General features: G+C 40.5%; 1 protein-coding gene across 1 annotated transcript in view; it reads left to right on the top strand.

Moving 5' to 3' along the window:
- ADGRG4 (adhesion G protein-coupled receptor G4) overlaps positions 1 to 15,714 on the top strand; it is a 106,261-nt gene that overhangs the window by 87,470 nt on the left and 3,077 nt on the right. The window contains exons 17-21 of the mRNA XM_012655472.1: positions 1,131 to 1,252; positions 3,159 to 3,427; positions 6,517 to 6,595; positions 8,941 to 9,221; positions 14,759 to 14,860. Of these exons, the coding sequence (XP_012510926.1) occupies positions 1,131 to 1,252; positions 3,159 to 3,427; positions 6,517 to 6,595; positions 8,941 to 9,221; positions 14,759 to 14,860 (853 nt within the window). The remainder of the gene's footprint in view (positions 1 to 1,130; positions 1,253 to 3,158; positions 3,428 to 6,516; positions 6,596 to 8,940; positions 9,222 to 14,758; positions 14,861 to 15,714) is intronic.

The raw sequence follows: 15,714 nt of genomic DNA on the forward strand, positions 1-15,714 counted from the left end.
TGCCTGTAGTCCCAGCTACTCGGGAGGCTGAGGCAGGAGGATCGCTTGAGCCCAGGAGTTTGAGGTTGCTGTGAGCTATGATGATGCCATGGCACTCTAGCCTGGGCAATAGCGCCGGACTCTGTCTCAAAAAAAAAAAAAAAAAGAATTTTTTTTTAGCTTCTTCCAAGTTGGCTAGAACATTACGGTAGGAGTCAAAAGACCAGAGTTTGTGTTCCAGCTCTGTTGGTAACTAGCTATGTGATCTTGGTCAGGTTGTTTAACTTGTTTGGACCTTATAGTTTTCTTCTGAAATGTGAATGACTAGAATAGACTAGGGTTTCCCAACTTTGGCATTATTGCTATTCTGAAGAAATAATTCTTTGTTATGGAGGCTGTTCAGTACATTGTAAGATGTTTAGCAGCATCCCTGGCCTCTCCCCACGAGATGCCAGTAGCACCTTCCTTAGTTGTGACAACCAAAATTGTCTCCAGACATTGCCAAATGTCCCTGGGAGAGGGGCAAAATCACTCCCAGTTGAGAACTACCAGAGTAGACCAATGCTTCTGAACTTTTTATGAGTCATGAATCTCTATAACCATCTGATGAAAGCTATAGGCCCTCTTCCCAGACCAGTACACATATATTCAAATAGTTTTGCATGTCATTTCAGGTCTTTTATGGTTCTCAATTAAGAAATTACTGGACTATGTGATCTCTAAGGTCCATTTTGTCTCTTAATTTTATGAGAATCTTTTAAGGTCTAAGGAAAAGGAACATTTTTTTGATGTTCTTTGGAGTGTTTTGGGACACTCAATTCAGATAATGATTCACTTTAATCCCCAATTCACATCTATTAGCTCGGTTATGTTTTTAAACGTGGAACATGTTAATGACAATGAAACCAAGGACTAAATGTTCTTCCAATGCTGTTGAGGGCTCTCCATGCCATATACACAGTAAGTTGCACTAGGCATACTCCGCAAACAATATATGGTCCTGCATATATCTATTCACATAATCTGGTTTTATAAGTGCTATAGCAGAGATGTTTTATATCCTGGGAACCTCTTGTTAGTGAACATTGGAATCATTTTGCCATAACCTTGCTCTGGTAAATGTATAAAATACAACATATTGTGTTCCCTAGGATTTATCCAGGTCTACAGTGGATGCAGTGAATGAACGGGTATTAGTGCTTATAACATACACCGGATGTGGAATCTCCTCCATTTTCCTGGGAATTGCAATGGTGACATACATAGCTTTTCAGTAAGTTGATACAACCTTGCTTTGAGTAAGTTTAATCTGGTTTAATGGATGTTGTTGTCATTATAAACTTGTTAATTTCATGAGCAAATCACAATAGGAAGAGATCAGATCTATTTGATTATGAAGTGGACAGGTTAAAAACAAAACAACCAAGGCCCCTCTGAAAAGAAAATATTGTAATTGGATTTTTAAAAAGCAAGAGGGTTAAGATAGGAAAATATTTCTCTACCAGAAAATAAGAACACTAACCACAAAGAAAAAGTTTATAAAGTGGACGTTATTAAGAATTTCTTTAATCAAAAGACATAATTAAAGTGAAAAGGCAAACCATAGATTGGGTTTCCATATTCACAATGCATATATCTGATAAAGAACTTGTTTGTAGAATATGTAAAGAACTCCTACAAATAAAAATGCAAAAGGCCAACAATACAATTTGAAAATGAACAAAGGACTTGAAAAGGCACCTCACAAAAGAGGATATCCACGCCTAAGCCATTTGACAATGTTCTCAACATGATTACTCATCAAAGAAATGACAATTAAAACCACAATGATGCACTTCTATGTGCATAACTCACCTTGAATTCACCAGAATGGCTAAAATTAAAAATACTGACAATAGCAAGTGTCAACAAGGATGTGGAACAACTGGAACTCTTATACATTGCTGGTGGGAATGTAAAATGGCACAGACACTTTGGAAAACTGAAGGTATTTTTGGCAATACCCACTGAAGATAAATATACATCTTACCATTGACCCAGAAACTTCACTCTTAGGTATGTATTCAAGAGAAAGGAGTGCATATGTCCTTTGAAAGATATATACAAGAATATTCGTAGCAGTTTCAGTCATAGTAGCTCTAAATTAGAAACAACCACAGTCAATGTACATTAACAGTTGACTGGATGAATAAATTATGGTATATTCGTAAAATGGAACGCTACATACACAGCAGTGAAAAAGAATGAATTACTTCCATGCAATACAACATAATAGCTAAGTCTCATAGACATAATAGAGTTGAGCAAAAGAAGCCAGAAAAATAAGAGAGCATACTGTATGTTCAAGTTTATATAAAGTTCCAAGTGCAGGTAAAACTACATGTATAAAGATAGAATTGAGAATATTGGTTACCTCTGGTTGGGGGGAGGGTTGGTTATTGAATGGGAGAAGCACAAAGAAGCCTTCTGGGGTGTTGAAAATATTCTACCTCTTGATCAGGGTGGAAGTTCCACAGGTGTATACGTATGTAAAGATTCACTGAGTTGCATTCTTAGGATTCGTGCACTTAACAATTTATCTCAGTTGAAAAAACACGTTCACACAAAATGAAAATTGCAAAATTTAAATCAATAAATGTTTAACAGCAGTATAAAAGAATTAAAGGGGAAAACACATTTTTTTTTTATTTGGGAAAATACTGGGTCAGTTTCTGCGAAGTAAAATTGTGATCACTTAGTAAAATTTCAGGCCATATTTCCATGATGCTAAACACTGGGATCTTTGGAAATATCCAAGTAACTCTACTTGGAATGGTTTCCATAGTCATCCTGCTGTTTGGTAATATGTAGCTCCAATCTGCTGAAGCAGTGATAATAGAATTGTAGTATTCAGGAAACTCCTCCCTTCCTTCTTTCTAAAAGAGAAAGAAAACAGGGGACGGCCTGGTGGAGACAGGCTAATATTATTCCTGTTAGTGAAGGTCACTATATGTAGGATATTTTTACTGTACCTGGAAGGAGGATGGAGGCTCTAAAATTCAGAACATGTGAAGTGAAATGAGTAATTTAACTTTAATAGGTAGTTCTTTTATTCTTTCAGTTATTACACATATAAGACATGACAATACTTGATTAAAAAAAGAGATTCCATGTAACTTAGCATCGTGTTTTTGTTTTAGCAAACTTCGCAAAGATTATCCTTCCAAAATCCTGATCAATCTGTGCACAGCACTGCTGATGCTAAACCTGGTATTTCTGGTCAATTCCTGGTTGTCATCATTTCAGAAAGTGGAACTTTGCATCACAGCCGCAGTGGCACTTCATTACTTCCTGCTCGTTTCTTTGACTTGGATGGGCCTGGAGGCAGTCCACATGTATTTTGCTCTAGTCAAAGTCTTCAACATATATATTCCAAATTATATCCTTAAATTTTGTCTAGTTGGTTGGGGTAAGTATATCTACCATTATCCTTGATGTCTCTGTTTTAAGTCTGTGTGTATTTCTAATTCTAATTTCATTAGACCGATTATTTGGGACCAAATTCTGTTAATCTCACAGGTAAAAAATTCAGGATCACCTCACCGATGTTTGAGTGTACATCTCTTCTTCTGCCTGTATTGCTCTATAAATTCAACTTTTAACCTTCATGGTGGGGAACTGGTGCACAAATATTTATTAAGCCCTTGCTATGCTAAATGCTGGATCTACAGTAGTAAACCTGTCAGATTGAATTTCAAAAGTTACAATGGCAACAAATACTTAATAATATGACAGCTAACACTTAGGTAGCACTTACGTGTGCTTTACGTACTCATTTAATCTTCACAATATCTCTATGGGATAAGTTCCATCATTATTCCCATTTAATAGATGAGGACACTGAGGCACAGAATGATTAGGTAATTTGCCAAAACTCACACAGCTAGTAAGTGACAGAGCTGGGATTTGAAGCAGGGAGTCTGTCTCCATAGTTTGGACTTTTAACCTCTGCGGTTTTGCTATATTGTTTAAGGAAAGGAGAAAAGAGTGGAGATGGGTGAAAGGGTGCTGGGTCAGCCAGGACCTGACTCTCATCACACCTTGTGACTGTGATTATCACTGCTGCCCTTGGAAGAAGCCAGGAACGGTACTTAGGATAGAGCTTTCTGAATATAAATGCCATTTCGTTGGTTTGCTTTCCTGTATTTCTAACTGACATGGCCAGCTCAGCTCCGTTTCCCTCCCCCCTTGTCTATTCAAAACAAATTTGGGGTTCAGAAAATGTGTTAGACTCATAGGAGATGTATATATTAAGTAGCATACATAGGGTATATAGGAAGATAGATTTTATCTTCCACTGCCTTTGTGAAGACAATAGCTTCCTAATTAACTACTTATTCTTTTAATGAGTTCATTAGCATAGTCCATGCTTTCACTGGATACACAGGCAGTGTTATTATCTATGTTAATGTGGGGAACAGAGGCAAGCAAATACTAAACAGAGCATAATCTAAAAACTTGTTTTGGTATGCGTTGGAATCCATCAGAAACAGTGCCAAAAGCAGTCAATACACTCTCCTTTGTGCCTGGCGTCCCTCATCTTGATTTAACCAGAGGACTGAAAAATGTGGAAGAGGCTTTGTGAATAATCCAAAAAGCAGATAACCCACATATGGCTAATTGTGAAAGGGCTGGAACTATCACTCCACCCTCGCTTTCCTTTTCCTTCATCATCACTCATCCTCAGCTTCCCTTTCAGACCCTTCCTCCAGCGATGGCTTCTTGTCTCTTTGATCTTATTCCACACACACTTCCTGGGGCACTGGGGGAGTCAGGAATGGCCAAAGCATGGTACTTGGAAGCAAGAAAACCTGGAGATACACACACAAGCCAAGACCAAGATCTGACTGGCTCAACCAGTACAGAAAAATACGAGTCGCTCTTAGATTCAGTTTATTACTTACATAGACAACAAAGGAAGAGTAGCTAAAAGTGCCAGCTCCCAAGTTCTTGTCCCACACGTTGAAAAAAACGACACCAAAACAAAGAGAACAGATGACTGCCACACGAGTTGTGGGCTTCCCTATTGCTGGGGAGCCGGTTCTAAGCGGAAGCTATGCTGTTTTCTATTCTGCGGCTCTGTTCTGAGAGGCAGGGTACAAAGCCCCACACCTCCGAAGAACCCTGCGAGGGGATGAGAAACTGTTTCGTGAGTCTGCCAGTGGAGACCGGGAGGCGAGTAGGAGATGCCATTGGAGTACCTCCTCAGAGACCTCCCTTCTTCTCGCATTTGTGGAAGATCACAGGGCACTCCGCTAAAATTTACATATGCCTTTGTCTGTGTGGCCTGAGTGGATATGTGCAAGGTCACCAGGGAGCCACTGCTGAGCCATTCAGCAAAGGGGAGTTTCAGAGCATTTAACATTAGAGAAATGCAATCAACTGTAAGGAAAATAATTATTAGCATCTGTTTATGTTTGAAAGCCCTGCCTTCCTAATGCCAAGCAACCTTTAGAAAAGGTTTATTCCTTTATTTAAGTCCCTGTCCAAGGCAGTAGATTTGTCCATATATTTTTAATAACAAACCATTGGTAGGGATAATTTTTTTAAAGCAATTTTTAAAGTGTAAACACAACTTCTATCCTAAATGTGAGACCTCCCTTCATCCCTCCCTTCCGGCCTCCAGGGAGTATTTTGTAAAAACATCTGTGTCATTCTCAGCACTGTACTAAGTGTGGGCTATACAGATTTGAAGGGACTGTCCTGTTTATCACAGAATAAGACATTGGAGGATTTTTCAAGGTGCTTCACACTCTGGGGTTTGAAACAGTCTTGGAAACTATGTTATAAAGCCCCTAAAATGTGTGTAGATGTATGCTCTTTGTTTAGGAGAAATACAATTCTGGAAATAAAGACATCACTTAAGTTTTGCAAATGTACATGAAATTGGATTTTTAAACCCTGTGTCTATACTCTCATCACGTTTGACCATTTTGACTGAACTGATTGCTTTATTATAGTGTGACCGAATCGACTAGTTGTTAACTGGTCGATCTAGTCAAAATGTCAAACTAGTAATGAGTGTGGAAACAGCTTCCCTGTCAAACAAGCCCTGAAGGCTGCAGCTGATTGCCTGTGCCCTTCTCCCAAGGTGACCTAGACCAACAGTTACGGGAACCTAAGGGGCAGAATTGAAAGGGAGAAAACATTGACGGCCCCTCATCTAAGAAGAAATGCTTGATACGAACTTGCATTCTGATGAACTAGATACTTCTATTGCCAAGTTGATTTTTTGGCACTTGAGCTATTTTTAATAACTAGTGGGCGTTGTATTGGAGCCATTGGCATGCTGTTTAGTTTAGCAGATTGGAGAACTCCTAGAAATGTTTAACTTGGAAGAATTCACAAACATTTTGCAAACAATGGTATTTTGATGCCCGCACATCTGTGGCTCATTTAAACAGTGTCTTATTGTACCAGCGCCCACAGTCATTGATCAGGACCTCCCCGCATCCCATTACCTAATGAAATGCCTTTGCCTTGCTTTTTCCACTCTAGGAATCCCAGCGATCATGGTGGCAATTATAGTCAGTGTGAAAAAAGATCTGTATGGACCTCTCAGCCCAACAGATCCATTGTAAGTATCGCATCTCTGCTTCTCAGGTGCTGGGGCTCTGGGTAGGTGAGGTATTCCCAGCTTGGGGCTTGGTCTTGCCACTGGCTTCAGGGAGAACTCAGTCTAAGCCTTTTTGCCCTAAACATAGTCAAAGTCACACTCATATAACAGTTAGATGCCTGGGCTTTCTATGATGTAACAGCAAATTACCTTACCTCTAAGTTCCATTACCTCCTCTGGAAAGTGAGGATGATAATGTTTGCTCTTGTCCTGTGTAAATTAAAATAACATCATGTATATAAAGTGCTCAGCGTGTTACCTATTCCATGGGAAGTGCTATGTAAGTGGCAGCTATTACAATGACAAAGCTCACAGATCATCGAAAAGAGTTAGTGGCCACTACAAGAAAACATTGAGATGAGTTGGAAAACATTTTCTATTTTTCAACAACAAAGTTCTTCCCTGAAGAACACAACTCAGCTTTCCTTTGTAAATTTGTTCAGCTTTGTTATTCTGTTTCTTTTCTTTTCTTTTTTTATACATTTGATGTATAAGCCCATCTCTTTGGTTCTTTGAACCACAGCCACAAAAGAGGAGCAATTCTCATCACTCCACCTCTCCAGAACCTTCTTTTATAGGCAGGTAGATAGTTACCCTGTGGTCCTTTAGGAGGCACAATCTCATTTTACACTTCTGATTGTTCATTCTCTTTATCATTGCCTCTCAAATTCTCTTCCACTATATATTTCCTCTCCCACTGAACTGGAATCAAATGCAGGAGGTCCTGCTCCCAGGACTCCTTGGTCTTTCATATTGAGATGACAGTTTCCGGAGTGTCAAAATTATATTGCCCTTTGCAGCAGGTGCTTTCTAATTAAAATTCCTTGTTATTTTTTCTTTCTCTCTCTTTTCTCTTCCCTTCCTTCTCAGCTCCCCTCCATCCTCCCTCCTTGCCTGTTTTGTGATTTAAAAGATCCCCAGTATATATCTAATGGTGATTCTTCTTCAAAGAGCAACAGCAAAAGCAAAAGTAGAATAAAATCAACTCTATTTTGCCCTCAAAGAGCCTTTTCATATGTGAATTGGTTAGTAAGAGGCAGACTGCTCTAATAGGTTTTTTTAAAAATAATTATATTTTGGAGAGGTAATTTGTGCGCATGGAACACAATCCAAAGGTACAACAAACAGGGTAGAGGATGAAAAGTAAACCCCATCCCCCAACCCCAGCTACCCAGTTTCTCTCCCTGAAGGTAACTCATCACCGATTTATTACCAACAATAAAATTTGTGTAGATATTCTCTTGCACGCGCTGTTACCCAAATGGTAGATATACACGATTTGGCACCTTGCTCTTTTCACTTAACAATATATCTTGGAGGTGATTCTCTATCCAAACATATAGCACTGCTTCATTTTAACAGATTTCTATAGCCCCCCTTAAGACTGAAGATGATAGTCAGGGCAGCCTAAGTGTTAGACTCAATCAGGGAAATTAAATGTCTTTTTTCACACCCTCGCAATGCACACACACAAACTCACACATACGTGAAAGTATCCACACCAACATGAACAACATGACCAAAAGGGATTTTCCTGGTTTTAGAAAAGAGGTCTCAGCTAAATTGACACACAGTTAAATTAGTCAAGCTTGTCTGTGTTAAAAAATCAGAAACAATGTCTCCGGTAATTGGAAATGTTATTAAATGAAGTATCTGTTCATATGAACCACTGCATATTTTTTTCTTTAATAGAAATTATAGAGACATTGATCAATTCACTGGTCAGTGTTGCCTTTTGTAGTCCAAATACATCATATTTTAAAGCAGTACAACGAGATAGAGCTGTCCTCTTTTTGTTGCATTTTCATTAACTCTGATAAGCTCATCATTGTTTGATACAGCATTCAGAATAGTCATTCATTGCTCATGTCCTTTTACTGTGATATTTATCATGCAAAACAGAATTCATTCTGCAAATAAAAGCTCAGGTGTAAAGTGAGGGGGGAGAGCCACTTTGGGGGAAAATTCATAATTTGTTTTTTGGTTTTTTTTTTTTTGCTGTTGAGGAAGAGAATAATTTCCTAGGAAATTGGACTGAGGGGTTTCTGCATATGTAGGGCAGAAATATCCTCTAGGATTTCTGACTTGGCATTGGAAAGAACCCTGAACTGGGGCTCAGGAGATTGGAATTCTTATCCCAGCTCTGCCTGCAGTGGGCCTGAGCGAACTCTGTCAAGTCCATTCATCTCTCTAGGTCTAGGTGCCCTTGGGTGGAGTGAAACCGAGTAGATGATATTCAGTCTTTAAGAAGTAGCACTTTACGTTTCCCCATCTCACAAGAGTCTTCTCTTCTTTATTTCTTACAGTTGTTGGATTAAAGATGATTCTGTCTTTTACATCTCAGTGGTGGCTTATTTTTGCCTCATATTTCTCATGAATCTCTCCATGTTCTGCACTGTTCTTGCTCAACTGAATTCCATGAAATCCCAAAGCCAGAAGACTTGGCAGAAGATGATCCTGCATGACCTCAAAGGCACAACAAGTCTCACATTCCTACTTGGCCTCACCTGGGGGTTTGCCCTTTTTGCCTGGGGACCTGTGAGGATCTTTTTCTTGTATCTTTTTGCCATTTTTAACACTTTGCAAGGTAACTGTTGTTTCTTTGCCTTTTCTTTGGCTTGCTAGACCTCCTCCAAAGCTTTTACTGCTTTGGAAAATAATCTCACCTGTCGGAGACTCAAAGGAAACAAAAATACTCCAAGAGGCCTCTGCTGTCATTGAGCAGACAGGCAGCCATTGGAAGCATTAGCTAGATGTTAGCCTTCATTAAATGTACACAAAGCCTACTCTCTCCTACTCAGGGAGGTAGAGAGAAGCCCAGATAGCTAACTCAACTTTGGCTAGTTCACAATGCTCATATCAAACACTGACAGGTGATACTTCTTTTTTATTATTGTTTCAAAATATTATGGGGGTGCAAATGTTTTTGGTTACATGTATCAATTTTATTATACTTGAGTCAGGGTTATAAGTGTGCCCATCGCCCAGATAGTGTTCATTGTACCCGTTAGGTAGGTTTTTTCCCACCCCTTCCTCCCTCCTCCCTCGCTTGATTTCCACTGAGTTTTATTTCCCTCTGCGTGTATGTGTGCTCATCGGTTAGTTCCAATTTAATAGCGAGTACATGTGGTGTTTGTTTTTCCATTCTTGAGACACTTTGTTTAGGGTAATGGTCTCAAGTTCCATTCAGATTGTCACAAAAGGCCTGAATTCATCCTTCTTCATGGCTGTGTAATATTCCATAGCATACATGTACCACATTTTGTTAATCCACTCATGAATTGATGGGCACTTGGGTTGATTCCACATCTTTGCAATTGTGAATTGTACTGCAATAAACATTCACTTATTGCACCATCACATTGTACTTGTAGATGTACAGATTCACGTTTGTGTTGACATTTGGAAATGGACAATCCAGTTGGACATAACCATTAACTGGACAGTAGAAAAATTAAAATTTTGATCTCATAGACTGTCTCTATCAGATATCTTAATATTTTGGGAAAGAGCCAGGCTAGGATATTGTAGCATCACACAGGAATGAAGGGTAAGAGCAAAGGGCTGTGGGTCGAGGCCACAGGCCAAGGTTCTAGTCTTGGTTTTGCTATAAACTAACCTTAAAAACAACACCACAACTGGTTGAATTAGATGATTTTTAAGCTAAGGGCTCTACAGTTCTTTAATCTTTTTCCTATATTCTAGTGAAAGGAGCAAATGATCAATGAAGTGATTAAATGGTAGACAAAATATGGCACAAGAAGTAAAAGCCAAGGATCTGGTTAATATACCTCTAAGTAATTGTTGATGTTAATTTTAACCTGATTTTGCCTATTGAAATATATTGGAGGGAAGAGGCATGCAGAATGATTGTGTGGGAGTCTCAAAGTCCACTCCAGACTTTTGTCCACAAGTTTAGCCCAGTCCATTTGGGATACTGGGGCAGGCTGGGAGTCAACTTGCATTCTGTTAAGTTAGGATCTCCCTTACTGATCTCCACTATTTTTTCATTCAAGAAATCTTTTTTTCCAAAGTGCGGTCCACTAGTGGTTCCATAGGATGCTCCAGCAAGGAAAGAGTTCTATGGTCAAAGAAGTTTTGGAAATGTGGCAAACTACATTCCCCCATTCTTAGAATAGCACAATATACATTAGCATGGTAAAAGCTCTGTTGGAAAAAAAATCTTAATTTTTTTTTAACCTAGTATTTTAAAAACTTCAGAATCCTTTGTTGTGGTGGTTGTTAACCCCTGAGAAACCTTGGGAAATATAAATTGGTATGCAGTTCTTATATGCCATGCACTTGCCAAGTGCTGCAGGGGGCTAAGGAAGCAATCTAGCATGAGGCATAGTTTTCGCCCTTACATCTTATGACTTGGAAAAATATCATTTTAGCAAAATGTTGTGGATCAATTGGAACTATCTGTCCCACCAGATTCTGCCAACCTTATACAGCCATATTCTAATTGGAGTGTAAAAAGTCACCAAATGTGTTGGTTTTTACTCTACATGCCATTTTCATTGCCTCTGGTAGTAGGGATGGAATTTTTAGGAACTCTCCACACCACTTCCACTTGGTTCCCTTTGAGGCTACTAGCACTTGATTGTATCCTAGATTGCTGACTGAGGCCCTGTTGATGGTTCTACACTTTTCCTCTGGACAGAACTGCCTGGCCCACACTGAGGTACTCTTAACTCGATACTCTAGCATGATACTCTAACTTCAAGAACTAACTAGCCTTGGTGTAGAATGTCCACAGAAGTGGATTAGGAACGAGACGCTTGTGCAGACTTCTTCCTCAGTGATAACTCCAGGCTTATCTTTGGCTCACTGATTCTGTGGAGAAATGTGCTCACTCTATGGGAAGAGGGATTAAAGGAAAGCTGACTAAAGAAAAAGAAAAGAAAAGCAGTTTCAAGCTTAAAAGAGGGGAGAAAGGGCAGGAATGTTTTCAAAGCAGCAAGTGCTCCATTCCTGGGGTGGAAGGGAAAAGTAGTATGTAAGCAGGGAGCCTCCATAGGTAGATGCAGAATTTAATTGGATATTTCTTGAAGACTAAAATCAAAGCCGCATAGATCCAGCAGCAGAGCCAAGCTGTCTCTGTCTGTGAGATATGCTTTATGTCAATCAAGCACCAAGTGTTCCTACTCCTGAGCCCTGAGCTTCAAATTCAAGTTATACACATACACGTGACCCAGCTAACCTCAAAATAAGAATTCAATGGGACAAGTGAACAAACTAGCCATTTGAAAGACCAATGGCAAACTGGCAATGCTAGCTGAAGGGGGGGTGGCCTGTAGTCAAGTGGGAAAAAATTATGCTTACGATGAGCTATTTATGAAAGAAGAATGCACAAATAAAGATGCAGGTGACAAAAACCTGACATCTTCCCTCATGCCTATGTTCTTCTAGTGAGTAAGCAGATCAATCTGTTATTGGAAAGAAAAAGGAAGGCTGTCAAGTGGAGAGGGAGAGCTGGCAGGCAGCTCATTGGAATTCACAGAATAACCTTTAAGTCTGAGAACTAACTAAACTCCATGCAGGAAATCAGAGCAGTAATAGGCGCTTGATGTCACTGTCACCCCTTGTTCATGCTGAAGCTGGAGGAGTTTTATCTGCTCTGAGACTTGGGTTTGCTCTCCTCAGGGTCCTGCACCACCTTCCAGGTGGCTGCGGCTCAGAGAAACAGTGAACGCTGCTGAATTTGTCACCACAGTTTGGTTACAAATGGAGATAAAGCCCTCGGGAGAATTAGTGAGACATGCCATTCCGTTTAGCCTCCAGATTGTTGCCTCCCACCTGGAATCAGAGAGTCTCAGGGCTGGGGCCAGGGAACTAAGATGTTCCCAGTTCAACTTCCCATTGAGTGATAGGAAGTCACTTGTCTCTGCCTGGAACTTTCCAGGAACTGAAAGCTCACCAGTCCGTAAAGCAAAGCATTTAACTTCTCATCAACTCTGATTCTCATACTGCTCTTCCTTACCTGAGGCTAGTATAGTACAGTGGTTAAGACCTTGGGCTCTAGAGTCAGACTGCCTGTGTTTAGTCCTGATGCTGTCAGCTCAATATTAGCTCTGTGACCTGGGTCAAGTTTACTAGACTTCTTGGACTCAGAGTTCTCTCAATTATAACAACAAGACTAATAGCACAATGCCTATTATGCAGTCATTGCTCAGTAAACACTAGCTGGAATTTGTTAGTACATGGTTGTTCTGTAACTTTCTCCTATTTCTCTTAGTTCTAACCTGGCAACCACATGGAACAAGCCTAATTTGTTCTTTTTGTGACAGCCCTTTCAGATCTATGGCTATAGTTATCACCTCTCCTCACTCTATATTTTCCACTCCAAGTTTTTTTGTGTCCAGATACAACACCCTAGCTCTTTCAGCTTTTCCTCAAGTTCATCACTATCCTTGTTTGCTCTATTCTTGAATATTTCTCTTTGTCACCATCCTCTTAAAACAAAGCTTCCCAAACTGAACATAGTGTTGGTGGGAGGTATGGTCAAACAAAGCCAGAGAGACTCTCACCTACCCTAATTAAGATTCTTTACTTCTACTAATGCTGTAGTTGAAATCAGCTTTGGGGGCATTTACTACTGACTTGTGCTCAGTTGGCAACGTGTTAAGACCTCTCTACTACTAATCATTTGCCTTCAGGATAACTGGCTGATGTGGAGGCAAACTGAACCCTGCATAGGGAGTAAAGGTTTCCAAACTGTACTTGGGCCAAAATAAATATTTTGAGGTTCAAGAAGGCATTGATAAGGTTGTAGAAGGCTGTGACAGTTTGTGTATCAAGTGCCTTGGAGTTCAAATCAATAAACATCTATTGAGCCACCACACTTGGTACTAGAGGCAAAGGGAAAAGTGACATAAATCTGAAAAGGAAGCATACCTCAGCCCCCAAAGACTCAACAGCTAGGTGGAGAGAGAGACAATACATGGAGAATGATATGTCTAAATGTGGCAAGTAATATAAGAAACAAAGTGTTATGGGAGTTCAGAAATGTGACAGATGAGTATCAGTTTGAGGCATCTGGAAAGGTTTGTGGATAAAGATTTTTGGCGTGGACCATAAATAAAAGTCAGGCTACTGACAGGAGTTATTTCTGCCAATTCCACCCCCAACTTTAGGAAATCCAATTGGTCCTTCGAGGAATGTGCAATCGAGATCATCTTAAGTCCCACTTTCATCTCCCAAGGAGATATTTTAGAGGGTGGGGAGAAGAAATGGCCAGCATTGGTGGTAGATACCTCAGCCCCTCCCTCCCCCTTGCAGGACAAAATCAGGGCTGGCAGTGGAAATTGAGGGCACCAAATACATGGCTTCCACATGATGTAATTGTGCCAGAGAGCATGTGTCTTAGTTATTTATTGCTGTGTAACAAATTACCCCCAAATTTTAGCTGCTTAAAACAAGGAACATATATTATCTCACAAAGTGTCTGAGGGTCAGGAATTCAGGAGCAGCTTAGCTTGGTGTTTCTGGCTCAGAGACTCTCAAAAAGTTGCAGTCAAGCTGCCAGCCAGGTCTGCAATCATCTGAAAATCTGACTGGAGGATCTGCTTCCAGGAAGGCTCACTTACATGGCTGTGGACTGGAAGCCTCAATTCCTCATCATGTGGGCCTCTCCACAGGGATGCCAGGATGTCCTCGAGACAAAATACTTGGCTTCCTTCAGAGTGAGTGATAAGGGAGGAGAAAGAGAGAGAACTCAATGTCTTTTATAACCTAATCTTGGAGGGGGCATATCATCACTTCTGCCATATTCTATTGGTACAATGTGGAAAGAGACTACACAAGGGTGTGAATGCCAGGATGTGAGGATCACTGAGAGCCATCTTGGAGGCTGGTTACCATAGCAAGCCCTATCTCTCATGGCTCTAGGATGGACAGCAGCCCAGGGGCAAGACAGTGGTTGACATGAAATTTCCTAATACAGACCTCTTTGCCATCACTGCCTTTGGGAGGGAGGTTGGAAAGACGAGATAAGAAAGACAGTAATGGCCCTGGGCTTCCTTGAAAATAGTATCTATGGTGACAGGAGCAGTACTGAGCGCGGGCACTGTGACAGCTGGTGAAGAAAGCTGAAAAAAGACTGACCTTCTTCTCTTGGCTTAGGATTCTTCATTTTTGTGTTTCACTGCATGATGAAGAAGAGTGTTCGGGAGCAGTGGCAGATACACCTCTGTTGTGGGTGGTTGCGATTTGATAACTCTTCTGGTAAGATGCCAGTTTGGGTAAGGTTTGAATTGTACATGTTTCACAAAACTGATCAGATTAATTTGTCTCCTAACTTGAGTTCATATGACATCAGCTTCAAATAGAGGCTGTTTCTGTCATGAAAATGATGTGCGCATTTGAGCTGAGATGAATGAAGCCAAGTGAATAGTGTGACCTGGGCCATATTTTAACTGAGGGAAGTTTTGCTTTGGCCCAGATTCCCTGGATTGCTTGTCCTTGCTGTCACCTCAGTCTCAATTCAATTGAGAGACATTGAGTGCCTACTGTGCTCCAGGAACTGGGTTGGAGTGGCTTCTAGTCGGTAGCCAGCAGTGGATAGAGTGGATGTGGGAAGCAAGGAGTGGTGGTAGAGGTGAAGAGAACTTGTCAGCATTCCTAAGCTGCCTGGCCAGTGGGCTGCCCAGGTGGACTGATGGCCTTCCTGCTAAGTAGGAGATGGAATGGACTCTGACATTGCCTCTTAACACTGGTGCTTCCCTTGAGAATGTCTCCAGTGCAGGCAAACTGATGTTCTATGAATGACAAAGTTCTTCCATCAAATTCAGGCAGCTTCTCTTAGTCTTAATGCAAAGCCCAGTCTATTTCCTTTACGGAAGGCAGCACTTGAACTCCAAGATACCATAAGTAGCACCAAGGGCCCCACCTTTATGCTGGGCATATTGGTAACCTGCTAGTCCTTTTGCTCTAAGGAAAACAGGCATCCTTGGTAAGTGAAATGGCTTTTCGTATATCACACATTATAATATAAACTTACTTCTCACAACTTCATAGAAAAACTGGCTCCTTGAGCCACCCAGAATGAACACTGTGCATTGAGCTTCATTTTTTTTTTT

Source organism: Propithecus coquereli, unplaced genomic scaffold, assembly GCF_000956105.1.
Source record: "Propithecus coquereli isolate 6110/MARCELLA unplaced genomic scaffold, Pcoq_1.0 Scaffold478, whole genome shotgun sequence".
Lineage (NCBI taxonomy): Eukaryota > Metazoa > Chordata > Mammalia > Primates > Indriidae > Propithecus > Propithecus coquereli.